This window comes from Plectropomus leopardus, chromosome 8 (genome assembly GCF_008729295.1).
Source record: "Plectropomus leopardus isolate mb chromosome 8, YSFRI_Pleo_2.0, whole genome shotgun sequence".
NCBI lineage: Eukaryota > Metazoa > Chordata > Actinopteri > Perciformes > Serranidae > Plectropomus > Plectropomus leopardus.
The window spans coordinates 26686882-26712607 of NC_056470.1; the positions used below are offsets into that span (position 1 = coordinate 26686882).

Sequence of the window (25726 nt, forward strand, 5' to 3'; positions counted from 1 at the left end):
ATTTTTAGTAAAACTTTTTTCAACCAAACTAAAAACCTTGTTTTATATACCGTGAAACCGCAGTATTTTCTGAATCATCCTACAATGCAATCTAATTTTGTTGGAACCCTACTGAACTACAACTCTTGAAACACTGATTTAAGACATTTATATCCAATCTAAAGCTTACTTTTTTAGAATTAAATGCTTGAACTTTTTAGAGATTTAAGGAACCCTGCTAATGCTTAGTTGAGCAATTGGTTGAAAAACTTGAGTGACAGGAAAATTGACAAAGAAAATTCTCTTTATTGACCATTTCGGATACAAATCGTTGTAGGGCACCATAGAAATATAGACATTGTACATTTATATACGGTGTACATTAAAAAGAATGATCCCATCCTATTGAGTTTACAGTATATAAATGAACGGATGCAAGATGTTGGTATGTAAAAATGACACCGATATTGTCCAGAGGATGTTGAAAAAAAGACACGAAATGATCGTCGTATGAGTATGGCGAGGGGTGGCCGCGTGCGGCGAACACACAGCAGCCGAGGGAACGGTTAAGTGGAAAGAGCGCCCAGTCGAATCACAAACACACAAACATTTGTCCATGAAAATCTGAACCGACATTTCAGTGCACCAGAAGAATAAAAACACACCTGCTAATCTACCACAGTCAGCGAACGCAGTTGTCAAGCTGACAGGTCTCCCTGACTTGCTTCACACATTTTAAAAAACAACCTGTCTGCAAGCTCCGGTTATGAATGAGGCATGACTGTGCTGCGTGTGCGAACACAATCACAAACTTCAGATACCTCATTTCAGTCAGGTAAAAAAAAAAAAAAAAAAAAAAAAAAAAAACATGATTTGTAATAACGACATCTTTCCAACTCATGCCAGAGGTTACATTTAAAACAACAGAAAACCAGTTAAATGCAATTATAGAGTAAGCTGTTGAGTGAGGTATGAAATTCCAGGCCGTGTATCGCCTGTTTGCAGTTTTCCGGGTTTCGTAACTGAGGTTGTAGCAGCTTAGGTGTGTGGAAAAACCCAGTTAAGTGGACTGTGACTGCGGGTTCCCTGACACTTAGAAATACACAAAACATTTTTTTCCTCGTAGCAGACAGCATACAACACACATCTTCAAAAGACTAAGAAAAAGTATATTACTGTACTAAGTGATGACAGAAGGACCAAGCTAGGTGAAGCTGTGAGAGCCAGATGGAATGGTACAGCCCTGTGGGATAGCAGTGCCACTGACTATCCTCTGTTACAATCAAACTGTGTTTGACCAATTGCAATTTGCCTTAACGAGTGACTGGGTGAGCGCTTAGAGACCAAGGACCGTGTGAAGACAAAATGTAACAGCAATTTTGTAAAAGCTCCCTGAAGAAACGACACTGATGCTCTCAGCCTAGAACTCTGCCAACCCCTATCCTTAAAAACACACATTATACCAAAAAAAAGATTATGACATGAAAAAGCAGCACACTCATGTTTTTTTCAAATGGTATGTAACCCGAAGGAAAAACAGTAAGTCTGATCATACTAACGATACACTTTTACATCTCCCCACTACACGCCGAGGACCGCGAAGAAAGTCTGAGAAGCATAACTATGTCTAAACTGTCCTAAAGAGAAGGGGGGTAAGGATGCTTCTGCTCTACTGGTGAGACGGGGGCAAAATCAGTTAAGCAGATTAGAAATGGGGAGGAAAAGAAAACCCTACCATCTGTTACCTATTCTCATCCTAAACGCTGAAGCTCAACTCCATCTATAATACGACGCAAAGGATAGGTTAACCACTTCACACGAACACACACACAAAAAAAACCAAAAAAAACAGCAAGTATAGGTAAAATTCACCTTTGTCCAGTACAAAACATGGAGAAAAATCTATATGCCCTACCATCTCAGATGCGGGTACAACAAATAAGTAACATTAAGCAGAGAAGAGTTCCTACAAACCGTCTTAAGGGGGGGAACGGAAACGTCCAGGGCTCCTTGGAGCACGCTTTTGTCCAGTATAAAAGACTTGTGATAACATGACATGTAGAGAAAAGGGCTGTTACCTTTCATGTAATTCTTAGATCTATGCTTGAGCAAGGTCCATCGTTCTATCCAGTGCTGTTGCATGATTATTTGAACTGTGTTAACCCACCTTTTCTGGCAAAAGAGGGCTTTGTCGTGAACAGTGGTCATGTGGTGGCACTGGTGTTGGAGATAAAGCCCAGTTCTGGTTAACAGTAAGTCAGTATGTTGAAGTGAGGTAGCATGCGTTGTGAATTACTGGTCCTCTTCCTCCTCCTCCTCCTCAGATGATTCCTGGGACGCCTTTTCTTCCTTCTCCTATGACAGAAGGAAAAAAAAAAAACCTGTCAGCCCCCGACTACGCCCACAAGGAAAATGCCATCAACATTTAACAATAATAGCTGTCTGTGATTCATGTCCTAACGTGACTGTTTTACTTTTAATAACCCCAAACATGAAAAAAAAATATAAATCTCTTTGATAAACTGCTGTGGCACAAGGAACAAGGAAGAGTGAGCCATCTGCAGCGACGAGTGATTCATAAGAGTGGTGAGTCACAATGAGGCATCCTGCTTTTGCTCCCTTGTCTTTTTCTCCCTCCTCACACTCACTACTGACCAAGATGTTCATTCATAAAAATGAGCGGGTCTGGTTAGGAGGGTAACTTTGGGTCATTCCTTTCTGTGACTAATTCAATCCAGACTTGTTTTAAGCGTACGCCCTAACCACTCATGCACATGACAGAATGTTACTACAAGACCGCAACTTCTTCCTAGATTAAACATGCTATTCTGACCTGCTCTACAAAGTCTGGCAACTTATTTTTGCTATAAAAAAAGAACTGCAGAGTTACTCAACATTTGGATTAAGGAGACTTTGTTCAAACTGCTGTGCAGGTTCAGATTTGCCAACAAGGTAGAGAGTGCTCTAAATGACACAAATAGCTGCGATGAGTAAAAATGACTTGTCTGAGGGGAAAGAGGAAGGCGAGGGAATTAGGAAAATGCAATTTCGCCCTGCAGACAGTCACAGTCATACCAATCATAATTGAATTGAGGTAGGAATGGTTTAAAACAAATGGGAGTGTTTGCGAAGGGACTCTTACCTCTCTCTTAGGTCTTCCCCTGCGCTTTCCTCCTGCAGCCGGAGCTGCCGCCTTCTAAAAAAGAAAAACAATGCATGTTAACAGAGATACGAGTGTGATGCATTTTGTTGTGATTTTCTTGCTCTTACTGATCTGCTCATTGCAGCCAAGATTTTTTTTGAGGGGGATCAGTGCAAAAACCTGTGATATAAACAACCTAAATCTCCTAACTGAAATCTGCTTCTGGCTGCCTGCAGGTGGCAGTAGCACCTCTGAAATGAGACAGATGGAAAAGGGGCATTGGGTTCATTGGCTATTATCTGGAAGGCCGACAGGAACTGCACACAGGGCACTCCAGTTCGCTGGCCACCTGGTCTGAGGCTCAGAGACAGCTGGTGGAACTGAGCGGAGACACAAACCCTCTGCAGCTCGGCCCTCGCTGCTAAAACCTATATCATACATGTGTGTTTTACGCTCCCTCTCCCTTTCCCATACATAGCAGCGAAGACCGAGCGCACGGGGGAGCTGGAGGGTTGGGGCGAGGGAGAAAAATCAGTTGTTGCTATGGAGACGACAGGCAGAGAAGAACTAGGGCTGTGTGCTGGGTGGGGGCGGAGGGGTGCTTAGTGTCAGCTTGGAAACAGTCTTGCGGCCTCTGCACCTGCACCGCACTGTGCATGACAAGCTGCAGGAAGCTGGAGGACAGGAAGTACAGACTGAGCGAGCATCGCTCGAGAAAAAAAAGTAAGGCAGTAAACCAAGGTCTTTACAATGGGAAACCCAAGCCAGGCTATTTCTGACAACAGGAGGAGGGGGGAAGCGGCTAAATTGCAGCCAACCAATATATCACAAGTAACAGCAGGATGTCCTTTTAAGAGGATGAGGTTAGCTACCGTTAAAGTGGTCATCAACCATAAAGGAATGAGGGTTAGACAAAGGAAATGACTGCAAGACAAGATGGGATAACAGTGAGAAGCTGTCTTTCTTGGCATGGAGGCCATTGCAGTTTAGGATGAATGCTGACTGTTGCTGAAATCGTGACCTGTCGCCACATGCCCACTGACGGCTCTGACTCACCTTGGCCTTGGTGGTGGAGGACTTGTTTTTGCTACCCTTCGGCCGTCCTCTGGACCTCTTTGGAGTAGGAGACCCACTTGCCTCCTGACAATCACAACAGCGAAGATAGTTAGAATACCACAACGGACAAAAAAAAACCAATGTATTCTTTACAACTCAGTCTTTATTTACATCATAAGGAGGATCTGCTCTTCGTACAATATGAGAATGGAAACATGCTCATCAACATAAAGTACACTTTCCAAGGTCAGTGCAACTAATATGGACTTTAAAAACTGACAGGTGCTCAGAGCCACATGTTGCTTTGCTCCGACATGGAAAAACAAACACGTATAATAATAAAAGACGATATTCAGAAGTGAAAGTCTCCCTAAAAAGGCATGCACAGGTTGTGCTTTTAGTGGACAAATAACAAAAGGCTATGCACTTTAAGGGGCCCTTCACATTTCTTTTAGCTTTCTCGTGACTTATCTACTTATTTATGCCTTTTTTTCTTGTTTCATTTATGGAAGATGAAAAATAAACAATCTGAATCTGAAAATGAAAGGAACCGGACTGAGGTGCAGAAAGGGGAATTATCTGTGGGGGATTACCACCAGCACCAAAATGCAAGGTAAATTCAGTATCGTCCTGTGACAGTTTGTGGTTGTAAGCCATGTCATGGTGGACACTTCTCCTATTGCACTTGAAGCGTGTTTACAACCGCAGCTCATAGCAACCGAGCAATTCAATACTAAAAGAGTGACAGCTATACGAGCCATTCTGTGCTTCGCCTCGGCTATGTCATTCATTACATGACGAGCAGAGGTGAGTCGTCAGGGGGTTAATACAGGTTTAAAGGTGTCGGGTTACAGGTTGCTTACAAACCGGTGAGACACACAGGAAGTTTGTTGTAGACTTCTACGTTTACACTGATAAAGGGGTGAGCAAATGGTCACAGGGGCTTGCTGCAGCCATATCTTGAATCACACAGAGCTCGTTGGAATAGCAGGGAGCTTATGTTATAGATATGCGTGACTACCTAATATGCAATATTATCTACCTGGAACAGATGTGAGGTAATGGTGTGTTTTGTTTCTAGTCAAAGTCCTCAGTGCATGCCCACTTTTGTTGCAATTTGGGGTGCTGATATTCTCAAAGCTTGCAAAACTGGGAAAACTTTTCAATGACAATACTTTTTCCTTGCCCCACTAAGTTTAAAGAAAAACCAAGAAAGAAAGAAAACAAACTCAAACTTATAGTACAGCTACGTCACACTGTCAATGTTCTTACTTAATGTTCTCTTATACACAAATTCCCATGATTATTCCAAAACTTTCAATTAGTTGTTCAATGACTTTTCAAGGCCTGTAAAATGCGACTGTGAAACCCTATGACTTTTGTCCGTGAAAAGTATGTGTAATTTCCAACAAATAAATAAATTGGCACTAAAGTTACTTACGTCAGAGGTCTTTACCTGGGGCTGCTTGCGGGGTCTTCCACGCCCCCTCTTCTCCGGCGCCTCCTTCTCCTTCGGTGAGACTGTCCCCTTGTCGCTCATGTTTGCTTTGCTTTACAGACCTGGAAAATAAATCACAACAGTCACGCCTGCTGCTAAACAAAGCCCCATTTTCATACAAACATGCACCAAAAAATACAAGGGCTATAAACTCACTGACCGCAGCAGCAAACCTAAAATGACCGAGCTAACCACACACCGGTAACACGTTAAACTCAAATTAATCCGCGCTTATTTCCAAGTCTATTCCTGTCTCATCTGTGCTCCGTTACATGGCCAAACGGTGCCACACAAACAAGGGATTGACACCGAACCGACTGATATCGCTGGGACTCCGTAGGCGGTCGCAGGCCGCATAAATCTGCAAGATTACTGAACCCGATGCTCCCTCCCCGCACCGACCATGTTTAGAGGCCCTATGCTGTAGTTGTTGTGGCCAATAATCGGGCCTGCGCATAAAACTATCTCAGCATGTCTGCACGCCGGGGCCGTGGAGAGGTCCACCGACACACACACATACACACACACAACGGCGGATGTGTGTCCGGTGGGATTTGAGTTTTAAAACAGAGCCTGCATGGACGCTTTCAAAAAATAGCGCAGAAAATGTGACCGAGCAAGCGAGGTGCGTTCGGTTCACTTGCGGCGCCGAAAGCCCGGGCCGGGGCAACAAAAGACGGCTTCATATTAAAGCATGCAGCCTCCTCTCGTCGGAGCTGCCGCTCTGTGAAATGCATTAAAAATATCTATCCAATCGAGCATGCAAACTTTCAGCTGCTCACCGTCGCTTGTCTTGCACTCACCTATCGCTCGGATATAACCTCGGCTCTGAATTTAAGACGAAATGTTTCCTTTAAGCCTGGCTGGTTGTACCCGGTTAAAAAGCCTTGCACAGATCTATAGGCTACAGCTTTTATTCGTCAGGCAACACGCACAGCCCGCCCCTTTCAAATCCTAGCTCGTGCACCCTTTAAAAAACCTTATGTATCAGAAAAGGCAGAAAACTGATTTCTTCTTAAGAAATACGACTCTGAATTCTTACCAGCAGGTTGAGAAGTTTGTTCCTTCGACGTCCTATAAATAGCACGTGTGTCTTGTCTCCTGCAGATAATGGAAAAAGGCGCCAGCCAGGAGGAGTTTTGAGGCAATTTAAAGAGCCGCCCTCATGGGAGGGCGGGGATATGATAAATGGGCCACCAACAGTACGAGAGGAGCACCCGCCCCCCTCCCGGAACCTCATTATTCCCCTAGTTTGATAACAAAACATCAAAAAGCCTAACTAATTTGCAGAATGTAACTTCAGCGACACAAGAAAATATTATCATTGAAATACTGTATCACTTAGGCCCAAATCATTATATTTATTCATTATGCCTAATTACAACACTATCATTTTTCTTGATTTATTTTTTTTTAATTTCAATTGCACTTCCTGTTCCTATGTTTATTATATTCTCATTTTAGTTATGTATCTCTTATTATTTATTTCTGTTAGTTTCTATGGGGCTGCAACTTGGAATCATTTTTATTTCTTTTTTGTTTTTGCACCTGCACTTTCCCTATTTTTAATGGTGATTTTAAAAAGTTAATCATTTAGTAATTAATTTGACCTTTTATATCTTTTCTTTTACTCTTCTATGGTAAGCATCTACCCTTTGATATGTTTTATCGCTCTCTAAAGCACTTTGAATGCCCGTATTATATGAAATCTGCCTTACAAATAAAGCTGCCTTGCCGTTATAAATTAATCTGTTGATTGTTTTCTCAAATAATTGATAAGTTCTTTGGTCCTCAGTGTTAAAAAGTGGTGAAAAAATGTCGATCCGTGTTTCCCAAAGTCCAAGATGACGTCCTCAAATGTCTCATTTCGTCCACAACCCCAATATTCAGAGAAGTAAAGAAATCAGAAATTAAGCTGAAATCAGAGAATTTCGAGTTTTTCCTTATAAAATTATTAAAAACTCAATTAATTGATTATAAAATTAGTAGGAAATTAGAATAATATTTGATAACTAACTGATTAATTATTGCTGCTCCATTTATCTGCACATATTTGCTTCCTTTTCTCTGCTGTAACGACTGGAGGATCTTCACGGTATCTTAATATTGTATGCATGTCTTAAACAGTACATACCACAGACTCCACAGTGTAAGCACAAACTGGTTTTGAGCTCAGACAGGCATTTCTTGTTATTTTCCTCTTGAAGCATCATCTTCTACAGTGACAACGTATCCAGATCCTTTACTCAGATAAAAGTTCAACAATTTAAAACTGCTCCACTGCCAAAAGCTCTGTCAAAATGTGTAAAATTAAGCCAGCAAAATGAACTTAAAATATCAAAAGTTAGTTTATTTAATGAAAAGGCTCCATGCAATATTTTGCACTATTACATATGACATTGTGGATTAAGAGTTTTCTGTTGTAGTTTTTGGAGGTGGAGCTCATTTAAATCTGCTTAATATACTGCTGGCTAATTTACTTTGTAATAATGTATCAATTCCTTTGTACTCATCAGATGTTTCTGATGTCAAATCTTAATTTGTAAAGTAATGGTTTAGATAGAGCTGTCAAATAAATGTAGAAAACACAATATTTCTCTCTCAAATTTAGTGGAGCAGAAGAAAGATGTAGAATAACCTCTGAGTGTGACTGCTGCAGAAACTGTGTACTCTCTCTTGATGTTTTGTAAAATTTGATAACTTGCTCTCATTAGTGACAAATTTTTATTTTTAATGATACTTAGATTGCTCTCTAACGGTCTTAAAGTGATTAATTAAATCTTTTATTTACCTATATTAGAAATTTTATTCATTATTTTATAATCACATTTCTTAAAGGACCCTAAGGAAATATTTTTGCTCAACCCATGTTTTGTTGATTCTGTGAATAAACTGTTTCTCTCTCGTGCCTCCATGGAGAATAAAGAATCCGATCGGTGACCGTCTCAAATAAAAAGCAAAACTATATCAAAACATTTCTTTTACAAACCCTCAAACAACACGGCAGCCCTCTCTGAAAGGGAACTGAAATACAAGTTAAGCTCGTCAATGCTCTCGTTTTAAAGCCAGACTCCATTCACCAAAGCAATATTTTTTCCTCGCTGAACGCAGACACTGTCGCTGCCCCAATAGGTAGTTTATGTGGCCAAACTTACCTTTTAAAACACCAAAGTCACATAAAAACACAAACATAGTCATTTATAGAGGTAGCACTAAACCAGCAGGTTATTTGTGAAGGGACTTTAAATTGTTTAAAGAAAGCATGGATAAGTTTCACTTTTAGTTCAGTTCACCCTCGGAAAGGGCTTTTTGTTTGGGAAGTTCTCAGCATATGACTGGATAAATGACGGTTGGATAATACTGCACGAGTTGTGTTGGAGTTTTAAACTTATGTTTTGATATAGTTTTGCTGTTGTTAAACGCACTCACCTCTGACTCTCCTGCAGAGTGTTCTTTAGCATTTTAATGTATCACTGGGTAAATTATTGTTATACAAATGCTCATTTAGGGGTGAAGTATTCATTTAATGCAGTAAAATGGCCCACACGAGTGTTGCATTATATATGACATTAATGGATTATCAAGTAGGAATTAATTGTTGTAGTTGGTTGAGGTGGAGCTAATTTTGCTTCATATGATGTTGAAGAGTTTAATCTAATTATATTAAATCATATTCTATAAACGTATCGGATGTTTTGGATGCCAAATCTTAATTTCTAAAGTAATGGACAGCTACAGCTAAAAAAGTACAATATTTTCCTCTGAACTGTAGCAGAGCAGAAGTATAAAGTAGCATAATCTCTAAACATTACTGCTGCTCGCTCTCTTTTTGAAGATTTTCATAACTTGCTCTTATAAATTATAGATTTGTATTTAAATGGTTTTTTACTCTTGTGCTCTCCTAAGGTTGTGCAGGATGTTTCTAAAGTGAAATATTTTATTTGTATTTTGAATTTAAATCATGATTTTTCCAGTCCCTTTTCTGTCTTGATTCTTATTTATGGCATATTTGCTTGGTCTGTCTTGTCTCTGAGAAAAGTTTCCAGGAAAAGAAAAACATCTGCTGTTGTTTCTCTGAACTAACAATCTTATAATTTCAGAGAAAATGAGCTTTTTTTCATGACAACTTTTTCCAGAATTCTAAAATAATAATCTCAAATATTTTTGGAAAAATGGAATAACAAAAATGAAGTGCACCAGAGAAAACACTGGTTACTCCTCTGTTTGTTTTTGTTACGTGTTTAATGTAAACAGCTGATTTTGATTTTGTTACTTTTTGCATTTTTGATGCCTATATTATTATAATATTTATTTTATTGACTGCAATACATGTGATTTCAGTCGTAGTGGTATACAAGATTTACGTATAAGTTCATTCACATTCACAAAATGCCTCTTAGTCACCCCATAACAACGATAAGTCACTTTTGTTCTACTTATACTATTATTTTATGAGTATAAGTGAGTATGTTTGCTCCTACACTACAGGATGAATTTAATTCCTGATTACGCCTCCTGCTCTGTGACAACCTAGTCCACACCACCGCCTCTTTCATTCATTCACACAGACATACTGTAGGCGAACCCTTTATGTTGCTTTTGCACGGTGTCGATTTCACTATTTTGCATCTGAAATGAATAAACATCTGATGTATTTTGCATGGGTGTGGCAGATACAGAGCAGACAAGGTGAAGGTGTAGAGACACTCTAACCTGCGCTCTAATCAAACCACCACCTACTGCTACTTTCACACAAGGGTTTCTGATGTAAATGAAACGCCCATCTGGAGCTGATGGCTCCTCTACGATGCAGTTGAAAGCAGATACTGAGAAGGCACAGTGACCTGAAAGTGGTCAAAATGAGACCATTAGTGCGTATTTCACCTCTACGTCTGTTTTGTCAGGATTTATCTCAAGCAGCAAACAAAAACATTAAATCATGAAGTCATCCCAAAACAGTTGTGATCTGCAGATAGCGGACAGATATCACCATACTGTACGTACATGATGAGAGGAATGAGAGTTTGGTGAAAAGGGGATCGGATAGGGCATGAATGGAGGGAGCGCTTTTCTCAATGAGTCCAATGTTCTGCTCAGCATGTGCTTGTGCCTTGCATGCCACCCCCCCCCCCCCCCCCCCCCCTCCCCATTTCTTACTCTATTCACTTCCTTCCTCTATCTTCCACAACTACTTCAGCCCCATCCCCCACACCCTCACACATCTCTGCCATACCCAGAGCCTGGATGGAGACAGGGAAATAGGTCTACTCTGTCTGTCTGTGTGTGTGTGTGTGTGTGTGTGTGTGTGCGAGTGTGTGTGAGTGAGAGGAATGTTGTCAACCACTGGCACCACCTGGAGACCGATGAGGGGACTGGATAATGTGACTGAACAGTGATGATGCAAAACAAATGTTGGCTGTTACCATTTAGTTGTGAAGCTAAACAGTTGCTGACAAAAATTACAAAATCAGTAAAGACAGCGGAAACTGATCACAGGGCAGAGTGGGGTTTTCTCCAAAAAATATAGCACGTATAGGACATGTCAGCTATTTGAATACAATACACTTTTGTCTATGTCACTCTCAAAAACAGATTGACTTTACAGGATGAAACTGAAATCCTAAAATCGGCATCTCAAACGTGTCACCCATGAGCCAGAACTAGCATACCAAAGGGTCCAAACAGGCACACTAGACTGACACACCAAATGTTGATGCTTTTATGAGTGCTAAGAGGTGCCATGTGTCAGGAGCAAGTTAAGCAATGAGTTGCCTAACTCAAGAAGAACGTGTGAACGTGGAACGATGGCTTTGTCATGTCTATCAAGTAGAAACATGGAAATCCTTTGAAATTGGTGCTACGTGACCAGAGAAAACAGAGAAAAAGGACAGTGTCATTTGCTTTTGCCCCAGAGGTAGAAAACCTGCAACTATCAGAATGTCCTGCGCCACAACGGACCAATAATTACTTCCTGTTCACAAACTCTCGCTATTACAGCTACACAGGGCGCTAAAATATGCTTCTGAGAATCATTTTAGATGAGAAAAAAACAGAATAACAGAATCTTGGTTTGGTCTGAGTTTGAGAGAGAGAGGCTGGTCTATGTCTTCATCTCGATTTGATTTGATTAGCCTTTATTGTTTCCCTTAGGAAAATTTGTCTTGGACATACGAGAGACATAAGCAGCACAGACACATACAGTGAAATTAAGACAATAACCTCCCTGCATCCATACACGAGGACGAGAGAGACACAGGTGGTACAGCCGCATATGTATGCAGTCAAACTACAATTAACACACAGCATCCCCCAGTATCTACTTCTATCCTTGATGTGTCCGTGGTGGTGGTATGGGTGGCGGGCAATACGAAAACGTTAAAGTACAGCCTGTAGTTGGAGCAACAGCCCAAGAGCCAGCTAAACTCTCCTGAATGACATGTTTTGCATCATTGCATCACTGGAGGCGAAACGAAATGTTAAGATAGATGTAAGTTTACCACAGTTCATCTACATATATGACCCTTATTGGTATGATACACAGCTGGTTAAAAATCACAGAGGTATCCCTTTTAAGAGGCTTTTCCATCTGACCAGAATCCAATTCTATGAAAAAAAAAACCCCAAACAACTCATTGATCATTGTGCAAAATATTGTCAGTCAGCAGCTTCAGTACAAAATAGCCTGCTCCAAACTTCTGTCTCAAAACAATATTGGTAGAACCCTGTTGCAAGGGGACTGCCGTAACTTTCAATTTGTAAATGGTTTGTAAGGCAGCAGATAACTTAACCTGTTTACTCAATAGCCACCACTTTGGTTTTAATGTGGTGAGCCAGCATTTCTGCAGGAGTGGAGATATACTGGAGACTGCTCATGTGACGATGGTGAGTAGTAGACTGAATGAATGTGGAAAAACTGAGACATATTGTTTAAAGTGCAATTATTTCTCTCAAAAGGTCTGTTAATCAACTGTTTTGTAAATGGATTAATGTTTTCACAATATTCTTTATGCTTAAAGAAAGGAGAAAAATCGGAGGTGTTCTTGTTTGTAATTCATTATGCAATATTTGACTGTATTTGAGATGAAATTGAGCTGTGTGCAGCTCATTACGTAAATGAGTTTGACTCCTTTGTCCTAGAAAATGGTCATCCTATCTTATAAGTGCATTCAGGTTATTAGCGAGGTAAAATAAGGTCAACATTTTCAAGAGATTCCAGTCTCAGTCAACTGTTGTATGACTTTGGTTGTTGGATTTTAAGGAATGTGAGTAATTCTGAGATCATTCATATCAGGATCATCAAGTAGAGTACATACATTTGAACTAAGGTTACGTTATATCAGAAAACTGCCTCTTTATAGCAAATTGACGAAGAAATGTTTTCTGTACCAGAATGACCAGATCTTAACCTGTGGCACAAAAAAAATTCACAAAACAACCTGATGAGTCAGTTTGAATTTATATGCTAATCAAACCGTCCAAGACACAGACACTTCCGCATCAGACGCCCTCTACGGAGGCGTCTCCTGGCTTGTGAACTCTGCAGCAGCTCAGGGCAGACTGAATCCTATTAACCATCAGGGGGGTCTTGGCCCACTTTGGCATGCTCTCCCCTCCCCCCCTCCCACCTCTGCCCCCCCCCCCCCCCCCTACTATATGCTCATCCGTCTTCCCCTCCAGCATGCTCTCTAACTCGCTCTAGCAATCCATTTTTAGGCGCTGTGTAAACCGCAAAGAGTGCTGCAGCCAAACCAACTAACAGATGTGGACAAAACATCCTATTCCTGCCTGTGCCTGGGTTTCCCCCTGCTTGTGCTGCTGTTGGCCCTGGATGAGCCTGAACATGACTAACACACACACACACGCCATTCACATCCTCCCACTAAAGAGGAGGGAGAAAAAAAAAAGGAGAGACGGACGGAGAGAGAAAATCCGTCGGGAGGGGAGAGGAAAAGTGTGGGAGCAGTTGAAAGGCAAGGTGGGCGGAGATGGGAATATGTGTGTGGGTGTCTTTTATACTTCTGCGAGGGGGCGGATGGAGGTTAGTGGGCGGGGGATGGGGCCCGGGCTGATTCAGTCCGCTCATGAGTAGTATCTGACTCACACAAACACAGGAAGTAGCGCGTGCTGCTTGTTTAGTGGACACAGCACTGTATTTATATGATACTCCTATACGCGGGGAATAATACGAGTTCATACACTACCTAATTTCACCTCAGCACGTCGGTCACTGACTCAACACTCCACTCTCCCTTTTAAATAGTTTCATATCCACATCCTGAGATTTTTGGACCAAGATCCAGCGGGTGCATCAGTCATACTGTGACTCAAGCTCGTGAAATTTGGACGGGTGAAAACAGTGCCATATTTGAAAGTTCCTTTGGCAGCAACACTTTTAAAATGCAAACAGCTCTCTATTTTAGATGTTTTATTTTTATTATTAGTCTTTGTTCGATGAGAACCAAATGCTCAGACAGAGTTTTGAAAACATATTGTTGCTTAGTTTCTTCCTCTAATTCATTCAATCATCTTAATCACATCCAGCATCCTTTCAATTATGTGTATAATTACCAAGACTCATGCATACAGCAGAGCTTTTGCATTACAAAATCTCCCAAACATGCTCCGCTCCTTCTTTAGCATTGTTTCCATGAAATCTATTCATCCCTGAAGGCAAACTCTCTTGGCTTAGTGCCTCAACATAGAGGTCAAAGGTCAGGGTCAGTGTCAGTGCAGCACCTCTCAAGCCGGCAGCAATTACGTGATGGGAAATTTTTACTTCAACTGCATTTTAAAAATGTAATGTTCAATTATACATCCACTACTTTGTTTTAGAAGCTTTGTGTCCTAAACTGAACTCTTTAGGTCCATGTAATCTGTAATTACGGTTGATAAAGAGCAGTCTGTCGTCTTTACCAATAGGTGGCAGACAGAGATTAGATTTGCAAAATCACACTGGGAGGATGACACCAGTGAATTCTCTAAGAAATTACACCATCTTGTGGTCATACTTGCTTATGCACAGTGCTTGTATTTAGAGTGAGAACATTTTTTTTCTTAAAAGCCGTAGTTGGTAACTTTAATAAAAAATAAAAACAAACTTTCATCATATTTGCTGTCACTGTCACTTTATTCACACAGCACTAAATGAGACAGATAACCTAAAACAAAAAACATATTCCTTTGCCCACTTCATTGACTTATAGTGTTTCCAATGGCCCTACTGCACGTGATGGAAAACAACCAATCAGAGCTGAGAAGTGTCTAACACAGCTGCCAATCACTGCTATCAAACTGCTATCAAACATGAATCAAGATTCTGTTACTGCATCGATACTAAATATCAGTACCATAGACACTTTTCATTTTAAAGATCAATCCTAGCGTCAATGAATCGATACCAATGAGAGATCAGTTACTCTCCTCTAGTTGTACCTATTAGTAACTAATGAGTTAAACTCTGTGCAAACAATTGTCCATTGTTGTGAAGACATCTAGTGCATGTACTGCTTCTCTATTGCTCATGTGTTGACCTGATTGATGATCTATTCACCTTCATAGTTCATCAGTCTATTGAATCAGTATCAGCAAATCTGGCCCTGTATTACCTGTAATGAGACCAAAACCAAATTTCCTGGTATTGCCCACTGCTACTGTATTGCCTATTTCTCACCTTAAATGTTTACAGAAATTTATTTTAGTGTATTGTTTGGCTGTAAAATGAGAAGTGGCAGCCAGGTCGCAAACTTTCTCATTTTAGAGCTAAACAGTGCACTGAAATATGTTTCTTACACATTTGAGGCTAGAATTAGGTAACACAGGTAATTTGTTTGCAGTAGCACTGATTCATATTTGATCAGCACTGCCTAGTTTGACAGTGTGACCGCAGTTCAAGAGCAGTGACTGACATGACTGACAGCTTTGTTAGGGAGTACTTGGCTCTGATTAGCTGTTTTTGGTGCAGCACGGTCGATTCAAACAAACTGCATTAGAAGCAGTAAGAAAAGGAGGAGTGACGTTCTTTTCACAGACTATCTGTCAAGTATTTCTTTTTTGAATTAGGACAGTTTTTTCAAGTATGACGCAGTTATTTTCATAAAAGTTACCAACTGTAGCTTTAAAGCATTTCTCACTGCTTATTCACATATCAGAGGGGGAAAAACAAAAAACAAATAGAACAAGTCCTTTCCTCGCTCCACCGCTTTCAATTTACAGGTTTTCTCTGGAGGCATGCATCTGTGCTGAAATGTTGTTGTATTGATGTTTGTACCTCTGCAAATGTCTCACCTCAGCTCTGGTTGTCAAGTTACTCTCAAGGCAGCAAAGCACAGCGGTGATTATGTCCAGCAGAGGGTAGTCTTACTCTGAGGAAATCCGTTTCAGCTCCAGTTCCTCACCTGCATCTGAGGTGTAGCAGGTTTGCCATCACTGAGGAAAAAAGACAATGCGGTAAACATGAACCAATGATGCAGACAGCTAGAAATCATTGTGGTATTGACAATCACTCTGCAAACAATCTCTTGACAGCCGCTAGGTATTTCCTGATGTCAAAAGGTGTTAATATACAATTAAGGCTATTCCAAAGAACAGTTTTGCAGATTACATTCTGCAGTTTGATTTAAAGCCTGCCCTCCAGAAATGACAATCAGAGGCAGCTGAATTAAGTTACCACTTAATTCAACTGACCCTCATCAGGTCGAAATCCAACTAAAGTAGAGAAAGCAAAGGACCTCTGTCACCCTGACAGATGAGCGTGCATTCAGAGCTGTTGGGAGCGGTAACAGATGAGAGTCACCTTGGTGATGGTGCATCTGGAGTTTTAGAATTCACGCTCTCCTCTCGCTGTCTTACCTGATTGATCAAAAGGGAAGGGGGCCCGCCTGCCCATTTTCGGGCCTGTCAAATCCCCGTGTGGCAGCTGCAGCCCCCTGAGAAAGCAACTAGCCTAAGCTGCATCTGTGCTGGTTACTTATAGAGACGATCTGGGCTCAGTTTTATCACTGTTTTTTTTTTTATTTCCATTGGGAACGTGGAGCAGATTCTCTCTGCAGAGAGCTGATGTGATGACCACAACAACAAATAAGAGGCAGGCTTTACAGTTGGGGATAAAATGTTTACAAACTCCTCCACAAAACAGGGTCCAGGCTCAGCTGCAGTGTTCAGTTACTTTAGCATTTGTCTTATTGATTGTATTTTGACTGGCATTCCCCAGTCAGGCAAATTGGAAAGAGGGAACACTTTCCTCTCAACCAAAATAGACAAAATGTGTTTGAACAAAGGGCGGCCAGACATATTTAGAATATCACCAAAAATTTAGAAGAGGGAATATGTTCAGTTTACCTGATTTTCTACAGAATCTGTACTATATCTATAACTGCATTTATTGAAGAATCCCAACAGTCTTACACTTCCCATAATGCAACTCAGCAACATCTTTAACTGATTTATTACTCCAGACAGGTATTCAAGAGTCACAGAAGACATTAGGATTGTAATGTCACAGGTGGAATAGTACTCTTGTAGTAAAGTACACCTCTTGTTAAATTTGTGAATTGCTCCTTTAAAGCCAAGACAAACCAAACCGAAATCAAACCTCACGTCACCTGTGTTTCAGCCAAAAAGTTGCACTTGTACACACCGCAAAGACCATAGCCAACTATAGCAGCAGGCCGACGTTGTCTATATTTGTCATTCAAAAGGGGAAACGGGACGACCGACAGGACAGATTCCAGATGCTAGTCAGCCAGTTAACACATTAACAACACCTGATGCTGACCGAGCGAAGCATATTTACAATGTGCTAGCGAACAATAACACAAACAGTAACAAACAGTTTCTGCTAAAGAGCTCAATGGCTAAAAATTAGGGCTCTCAAATCATTCATTTTTAAAAATTGCGATTAAACAGAATTTCGATAATCGCAATTAACTGCATTTTTCAATTGAATTAAATTGTATTGGATTTCAAAACAGTTTTAAAGTCCATATTGACAGGGTAAAGTAATTCTTACCAGATTGTTTAGATTAGGAATGAAATAACAGCAAAAACCTGCATGGGAATAGTATAAAGTGGGCACGTCTGTAAAGGGGAGACTCATGGGTACAAACAGAACCCAGTTCATTCACATATCTTGAGGTCAGAGGTGAAAGAACCCCTGTGAAATGGCCATGCCATCTTTTCATTGCCAAAATTTAGCCTTAATTTGGAGCATTATTTAGCCCCCTTCCTGAGAAGCTAGCATGACATGGTTGGTAACACTGGATAATCATCGCTCTTTAAAAACTGATGAGCTTTAAAACTCTGCCCGGTGCAGATTCCTAAAGATGGGAATGTTGGCCAGCAACAAACAGGATTAAAAACAAAACACAAAAACGTGTTATGTGCAGACCTTAATCGCATTACAATTAATGCGTTAACCTTGACAGCCCTACTAAAAATCTAATCTTACTTCATAAAACAATGCTGTTTCTATCACACACCCTCTTGATTTTAGCTGTTTGTTTAATTTCCACACTTCTGTTTCTCTTCTTGTGCATGAGTGTTTTAAGTCATAGACAGGGTCCACTGGCTCTGATGCTGATTCAACATGCTGCAATGGCCAAAAAAAAGCCATCAAGAGCTGACACACCACCAAAACGAGGGCGACAGACACTCACCAACAGGTCGACATTGACTACAGGCTGACCGTCCGCTTGCTGTGTTCGGGTGCTACACACCCAGGTAACAAGGTACCTGTTTAACACTGCACTCCTATAACATTGCTAGAATCCTGATGGACTTTTAAGAAGTGATGAGAGAGAGAGAAATATTGTCTGTTATATGCCACACACTCTTTGTCTTTATCAAAACTGACATCTATGCTAGCCACCATACAACTTGACCAACAACAGTAAGGTTGGAGTTTCATTGGTAGTTGCAGCAAATGTAGCCTCGAGCTGCTAACTTCAAGCAGAGATAAGGAGCGAGCTGCAAAGGTCTGGTAAGCTCACTTCTTCTAACTCCACACACTGAGATTATTTTCATTTTCAGACTTTCAGCACCAACTGACGCTGACTCAAGTGGCAATTTATCAGACTCCTTCTAGCTCCCTCTGGGACCACAAAAAGCTTTATGCAACTATTTTTATGTAATGCTGTAGTACTCCCCAAATTCTGTAAACAGACTTAGATGTGTAGAATCGGAGGAGTTCCCCTTTACATCATTATGGTGCATTCATCTGGTAAACAACACGTACATTTCTTTTCAGTGTCTAGACAGGCTCAAAAAGAGCTAAACAGCAGTTTGAGATAAGCAGATTGTACTCGGAGCCTGCAATCCAGCTGTTGTAGATGGGAAGTCCCTCAGCGGTGTCTGGAGTAATATCGGTTGACAGATCCCCTCTCTGACACCAGGATGTCCGTCTCTGGCCTTGACCACATCACAGTGTTCGGTATCCCGTGGAAGCGGGTGTCAGATAGCTGCCTATTGATGAATGATTAGAGTTGCTGAAGATGGACTGTGGCACTGCCACCCGCGGGGGTCTAGGTGAGACGGATGGGCTCATTTGTAATGCAGAGGGGGCCTCACTGCTGCATTAACTATTTAGGTGTGGTTATCTCAGGGTAATGGTACGCCAGCAGCAACGAAGCAAACTACAGCAAGAGAAGGTATAATCCTTATGTTGATGTACGGCTCTGCTTCAGAAGATTATAGGTCCATTATCCAATCGGACCTGTTATCTCTGAAATGTCACATATGTTTGAACTGGGACATAAGTTCAGCCAGTGTAATCTGACATTTAACTGTATGGCCAAGATACACTAGTTTTCATCTGTCTAAATGGCTGGAATGATAGTTACAATGGAGCCTTTTTGCATATGACATCATACATGGCGTGATCCGTCCAGATGGAGGAAAGGCAGCTGGAAGCAAAGGCTACCAACACTGCAAAAATACCTGTTATTTGAGCTATTTAGGACTGTTTCAATCGATCAAATGGGGAAATAACAAGGTCCACTTTAAGTCGCAAAAATAGACTGTCAGACTGTAAGAAGAAGAGGAAGAAAAACCTCACTGAGAAAGAGCAGCAGATGTGGATCAAAAACCTTTCTTCAGTCTGGAGTCAACTAATATCACAACAATGTTTAAATGGGTCTTAAGAAAGCCTCGAGTGGAAGGCAATTATAATGCCCAGTAACAACTTCTCCTTGTTTTTGGCATAGACGTAAAAAATAATGTATGTAGCTACTGTGATGTCACTCACTGGTTTGTTGATTACCGTTTTGAAGCCTTGTGTTCGGCATTACAGCTGTTGCCATCTTTGTTTTTTGGAGCCAGAATATACCATATTTGGGCAAGAGGAGGATGGGTGGATCTGACTCACAGACTGCAGCGACGCCTCGCAGACAGCCAGAGTGGCCATGCACTTAATTATGCGTCACTTTAAGCCTTAAAACAAAGGAAACAGGTGAGCTATGTAAAAGAAACCTAAAACCTGTGCATTCATAAAGGAGGAAATTAGCTATAGAGTCTAAAACCATTTTTGTACCAGGCTTTAACTATGTTTATTACGCTGCAAAGTTGGGTATCTTAACATGGAGGGGGGGGTCTATGGCCAGCCTCAGGTGGCCATTCAAAGAGTTGGAGTTTTTGGGATTCTATGTTGGCTTAATTTTCGGCTCCTGAGGTTGCAGCTTGGTTGTTAGCCATGGCACAGATGTCAACGGCATTTCATCAGACCTCTGGGAATGGTTGAAAATAGTAGCTAAAGCTACATAATGTTACCTCGTAATGTTAGCCTGACAGCAGTGCATCAATGTACAGAGCTGAAATATAAAAGACAGTACTTTGGCACATTTACACACCATGCTCAAAAAACAAGATGTCAGTTGTTTAAGGTGTGGATCCAGCCACACATAATATCGTTACTGTCCACGAGACTTGTGTAACATGCGTTTTCATCACCTCGCAATGTATCATTTGTAACATATGGAGGTCGGTCAAAATGTGGGAAAAATACCCTTTCATTGTTTTGTATGGATCGCATCCAATGTGAGATACCTGCTACCTGCAGATTACTAGATTTTGGATTTTTGCAGAAAATAAGCTCACAGAGAAGCTTATGATGTTTTGTTCAGCAATGTAATCTTCGCAAATAAACACCATTTTTATGATTTTTGAAGCATAAATGTAATCACCAGAGGTGAAAAGCTAACGTTAAGCAATAAACAAACTACACCACAGTCGAATGACTTAACATCCCCAGTTTTCAGTGTGATGATGTTCTGTAGTCTCATTCAGCCACTTGTTTTTAAGACACATAAAAGCTTCTTCAAGAGTGGGAAAGTTACTGACATATTTTATGTCGTAGAACAAAATGTGAATATAACGCTTGTGTTAACCACAGACCTTTTTCAGGCATCAAACCAATAACCCATCCAAAAAAACATTGACTTCAAGATGAGGGAACCTGTAGTTGTGAACTCTTTTCTGGGTTTAACCCATTAAAACCTGGAGCGGCATCACTTTCCTTGTGCTGCTCTCAAGATTCCTTTCATAACTTCTTAAACCTTTGAAACCTGAGAAAATCATGCAACGCGATTTCTTTTGAAAAAATGGGAAAAAGACCACAAGAGACTTGGTTTCACACACTGCAAAATATAAGTAGATGTAGAAAATTATTTTTAAAAAGCTAGGAAAAAATGTCTATGGAAAAAATGGAAAAAACATATTCAAAATGATCATGATTGCATATTCAAGATTGTGTGACAGAATTATTATAGTTTTTAAATGCACTTTTTACAGGTTTTTTCCTTGTTTGCTTGTTGTTGTTTTAATTAATTTTCTTGTACTTTTTAATAATTTCTCGCTAATGTTTGGGTGATTTCTTTTTTTGAGATCATTGCCTTCTTCCCACGTTTCAGAAAAAAAAAGTCAAGACAATTTGCTCAGGTTTCAAAGGGTTAAGCACTCATTCCCAGGGCACTCAGTATATCTATATTTATCACTTCCTGTCCTTCATCTTAATTTCGTTCTGCACGTGATTGTAAACAAACAGTTACACTGTTTATTTTAACCTAAAAGGGAACACAACACCTTTAAACCCTCGTAGTATGAGATTGAGTGTTTTAACCTTAATGTCAAGTGCTATCGTCTATTGCTTTACATTTACTTAAAGAGTCAATTAAGACTTGTCACAGTTGGTTACTCCACCTGTGACAGACTTATTTGTTTCTGTGGGATCAAATAATCCTAACCTAAGATAAAATAGTGTAGCAAAGCAGGGATCAGAGTCTCCGCTTGCCAACAAGACTGTAATGATATATTTACCACCGGCCTGCCTCACAGCACAGCCAGTAAATGAAACAAAGACCCAGGAAATGTGGAGGGCTGCAAATGTCTAAGGAGGCTTCACCTTTGGTTGGCTCTGGTGTTTGTTTTCGTTTGGCAACAGCCACTGTGAGGAAGTTCGACTTGTTAAACTTTCTACAGATGGTCAATATTGCTACCTGTTCTCCTGCTCTTACCAGTATAAGTCTTGAATACGGAGAAAAAAGGGGTGGTTATTGATTCCACTGTACCTTTCCTCCTCTCATTTTGGCACCGTGCAGCCTGTCTTGTAAATGTGCCCCCACGGAGTCGATTGGCCTGAGGGATGGAGGAGCACAGGGAGTAGCTGGGTGCAGGAGTGAGTCATCTATCCTTGGTACCTGGTGGAGATGAGGGGGCAGGGCGGTGCTCTACCTGCCTGCTGAATAAATCATCGCTCAGTCCATTCTGCAGCTGCAGTCCAATTAACCAAAGGGGACCCTGTGAATGCAGTTATGTGGTATGATTAATTACACGGCACTGACAATACACACCAAAGCTCACAATATCCCAAAGGGCGAACATCAAGAGGCTTTACTCTGCAGATTTTAGCTTCCTTTTGAAGTATTGTTCACTTTGAAAATTATCATTGGAAGTTTTCTCAATTTTGCTGACACACAGCAACTAATTAATCCATGAAAGTGGTAGAATCTCACACACACATACACACACATTTCAAACATACATGGATTATGTGCAGCAATTCCACTAAACACAATCATCAGCACAGAGGATTTGTCCCTCTCACATGCCAATTCTGCCTGTAATAGTAATTTAGGATGCAATTATTTCCGTTTACATGGCCCGTGACAAAGCTCTTCGTCTTCTTACTCCAGCTCATTTAAATAGTGCCTTTAATTGAACATAAAAAGGCAGAGTAGAAGGTGGAAGGGAAAGGTTAATGGGACTGACACAAAGGGCAGGCGGCAGCGGAAGTCTAGCCTTAAGTGTCACATCCTGCTCTCATCACAGCCCATACAAGGAGCCAATTAGGCCCGGTCAGTAATTAAGCCAACTCCAGCTGCCGGGCCCTGGCCTTCGCTTTCTGGGGGATTACAGCGCTCCCCAAGACAACTGCTGGTAATGACCTCCATCCCTCTATCAATGATATGCTCCCACATTGACGTTTGACTGCTGCCACATCCGATGGAAAGGTCACAAAGGATGTAACAAATGAGAATGGAGGAAAGGAGAGACATGGAAGTAATTGGAGGAGGATTTGGTCAACGAGAACAACCGTCCAGCCATTGTTTACTCTTATTTATCTCCATTCAAGAAGAAAACTAACTAACTCTTTCAATTCCCAGCATGTGTGGCTTGTTTCACTATACGAGCCACAAAGGGAAGCAAAACATGGATGTGACATTTTCAGCCGACTTTTATTCTAAAGGTTACATTCAGTTTCAAAGTTAAAACTTCTCTCTTTGAGGTATTCATTAGAGAAATGCAGTGTTTGTTTTCGCCTTCCAGATGGTCTGGAATAAGATGGACTTTGTAATGACTTTCATTAAAACAACAAAACAAATATAGCTGCAGTCTGTTTTTCCTCACAGAAAAACATGTAGCGAGTAAAAAACAACAAATAAACATTTAACACAGAAGTGATATTTAATGATAGGCAAAATAGAGCATGATAACTTGATCTAAATTGCATATTTCTCTGCTATTGTAACATTTGGCCAACTGGACATACTATTTGTTTATTTTAATGATGTGATTATGTACATTCATGAGCCCAGAAATGACTTTTTTTAGCAGAGCATTTACACTTTAAAAGGTAAGTTCCACCCAAAATAAAAAAAACACCCCGTTTTTCTCTTACCTGTAGTGTTTTTTATCAATTTAGACTGTTAGTGTGAGTTGCTGAGTGTTGGAGATATCAGTCACCGAAGGAAACGTGCATCTACAGCTAGCTCACCTAGCACCACCTAGCTAGCTAACATTAGCAGCTTAGCAGAGGAGGACGTCATCAATGTTTACATCTCTCGCGCGATGATGGCGGAGGGCACAAAGATAGAGGCTACTTAACTGAAAACAGAGGGAAACAGCTAGCCTGTCCTTCTCTACAAAACACACACATTGTATCTTGTTTTTTTTAGCCATACAAGAACAAGTCGTGCTTTTTAAGGAGGGGTTTGAGACGGACTATTACTTTAAAGGGACAGTTCAACACAAAATCAAAAGTAAATCTTTTTGATATCAGGGTAAACTGTCTTAGACAGGGCAAAGCCGACTGTTTCCACTCTCAGTGTTGAACTTAAATGAGTTTGCTCTCACTATGCTAAAATTAAGAGTCTATTTGTAATTACTAGATATATGACATTTAGTCTGAGGGTATATGTTATGGATATGCCAAGTAGTCTTTTAATGCAAGTAATTAACTGCAATTTAGACAAACATTCAAAACCCAAATCAAGGGGAATTGACCCATTTGAGAAAAGAGTGGTATCATCCACTAACTGAGCGACCAACTCAGTGAAAACCAGTTTTTGATTTTCCTTTTCAAGCACTGTTGTATTGTGAGCAGCGAGGGGCTGTGTACAGTGCAGAAAGAGGAAAAGGGATAATGGACAGTCTGGTTACAGCAGTGAAAAACATTTCATGAATGCATGTTTTGAATCTTTCTTGGATAAATAATTACTTGAAGTTTTACAGTTAATATTGGATTAGAGCACGCCCTTTAATGAAGCTGGTATTGAAGCTTTTTTTATTTTTAACCATTAATGCTTATTGCAAAACAAAAGCTGGTGAACATAAAAATGTATCCCAGCTTCCATTTATACTTGACAAAAGACCAGCTGGCTAATTAGAGTTTGAAAACACACACACTCGCCTAAAACAAAACACACACATCATAAATAATATATCAAAATATCAAGGCATATGGTGATCTGAGAGAGACTTATGAAGCAATTCACTGTTTGATATTTTATCACAAAATAAAAGGAAGGACATGATGGTATTATGCATTTGTAGTGCAAATCAATGAAATACACCAAAATTTAAAACAATGCCCTTACTCATATTTAATGGCACAGTGCTTAACAACTTTCAAAGTATGTAGAGGTACTTTTGTCTTTGTTTTATGTGTTATTTTGATGTTCTCTTAATTGGACATATATAAGATATCACATGAAAAATGACTTGATGAGACACTAGCAGATTTATGAATGAAGATAAGTTTTTAGGGTTTTCCATCATTTCATACATTTTTCATTTTTGTCATTTTGCAACATTTAAAGGATACACAAATGGACTCTTCCCTGCAATACGTTCAGGTGGTAGCCAGTTAGATTTCTTTTTATCCTTTGGGGGACCGGTAAAAGCCACAGATCAGAGGGTTTTTTCTGTTGCTTTTGGCTATTATGAATTTAAGATGAATAAATATTTTCACAAGTAAATATCTTGCAGGTTTAACCTCTTCTGTGTCACACAGTTTGCAGATTTATCTGGTGAATACCAAACACATTTGAGCTGTTTTTTAATCCGCATAGAAGCAGCTGTGGCACAAACTGAGTTATCCTCAACAACGTAACTGTGAATGTAGTTTAGTTTTGATGGACTGGTGAGGAATATCACAAGCAAAAGCAATTAAGATAAGCTGGGATCCTCAGTGTACTTTTTTTTGCATGTTCAGACCAAGCCATAACTCTATTTGAATTTTCTTTGTGACCACGAGGATACATCTTTGCACAATTATAGGATCC

At 40.4% G+C, this 25726-nt stretch overlaps 1 protein-coding gene across 3 annotated transcripts; it reads right to left on the reverse strand.

The window, feature by feature from the left end:
- Window positions 1–265: 265 nt before the first annotated feature.
- On the reverse strand, window positions 266–6817 carry hmga1a (high mobility group AT-hook 1a). 3 transcript variants are annotated; one of them, XM_042492543.1, is made up of 5 exons: window positions 6718–6817; window positions 5634–5737; window positions 4178–4261; window positions 3122–3175; window positions 266–2334 (listed from the first exon to the last, which is right to left on the reverse strand). In XM_042492543.1, exons 2-5 carry the CDS (start codon window positions 5715–5717, stop codon window positions 2272–2274), a joined length of 285 nt encoding a protein of 94 aa, XP_042348477.1. In that variant the 5' UTR covers window positions 5718–5737; window positions 6718–6817; the 3' UTR covers window positions 266–2271. The 3 variants fall into 3 exon arrangements, with proteins under 3 accessions (XP_042348477.1, XP_042348475.1, XP_042348476.1); XM_042492541.1 differs by having other exon boundaries at window positions 5619–5737; window positions 6718–6816; XM_042492542.1 differs by lacking the exon at window positions 6718–6817 and adding an exon at window positions 6479–6620 and having other exon boundaries at window positions 5619–5737.
- Between the last annotated feature and the right edge of the window lie 18909 nt (window positions 6818–25726).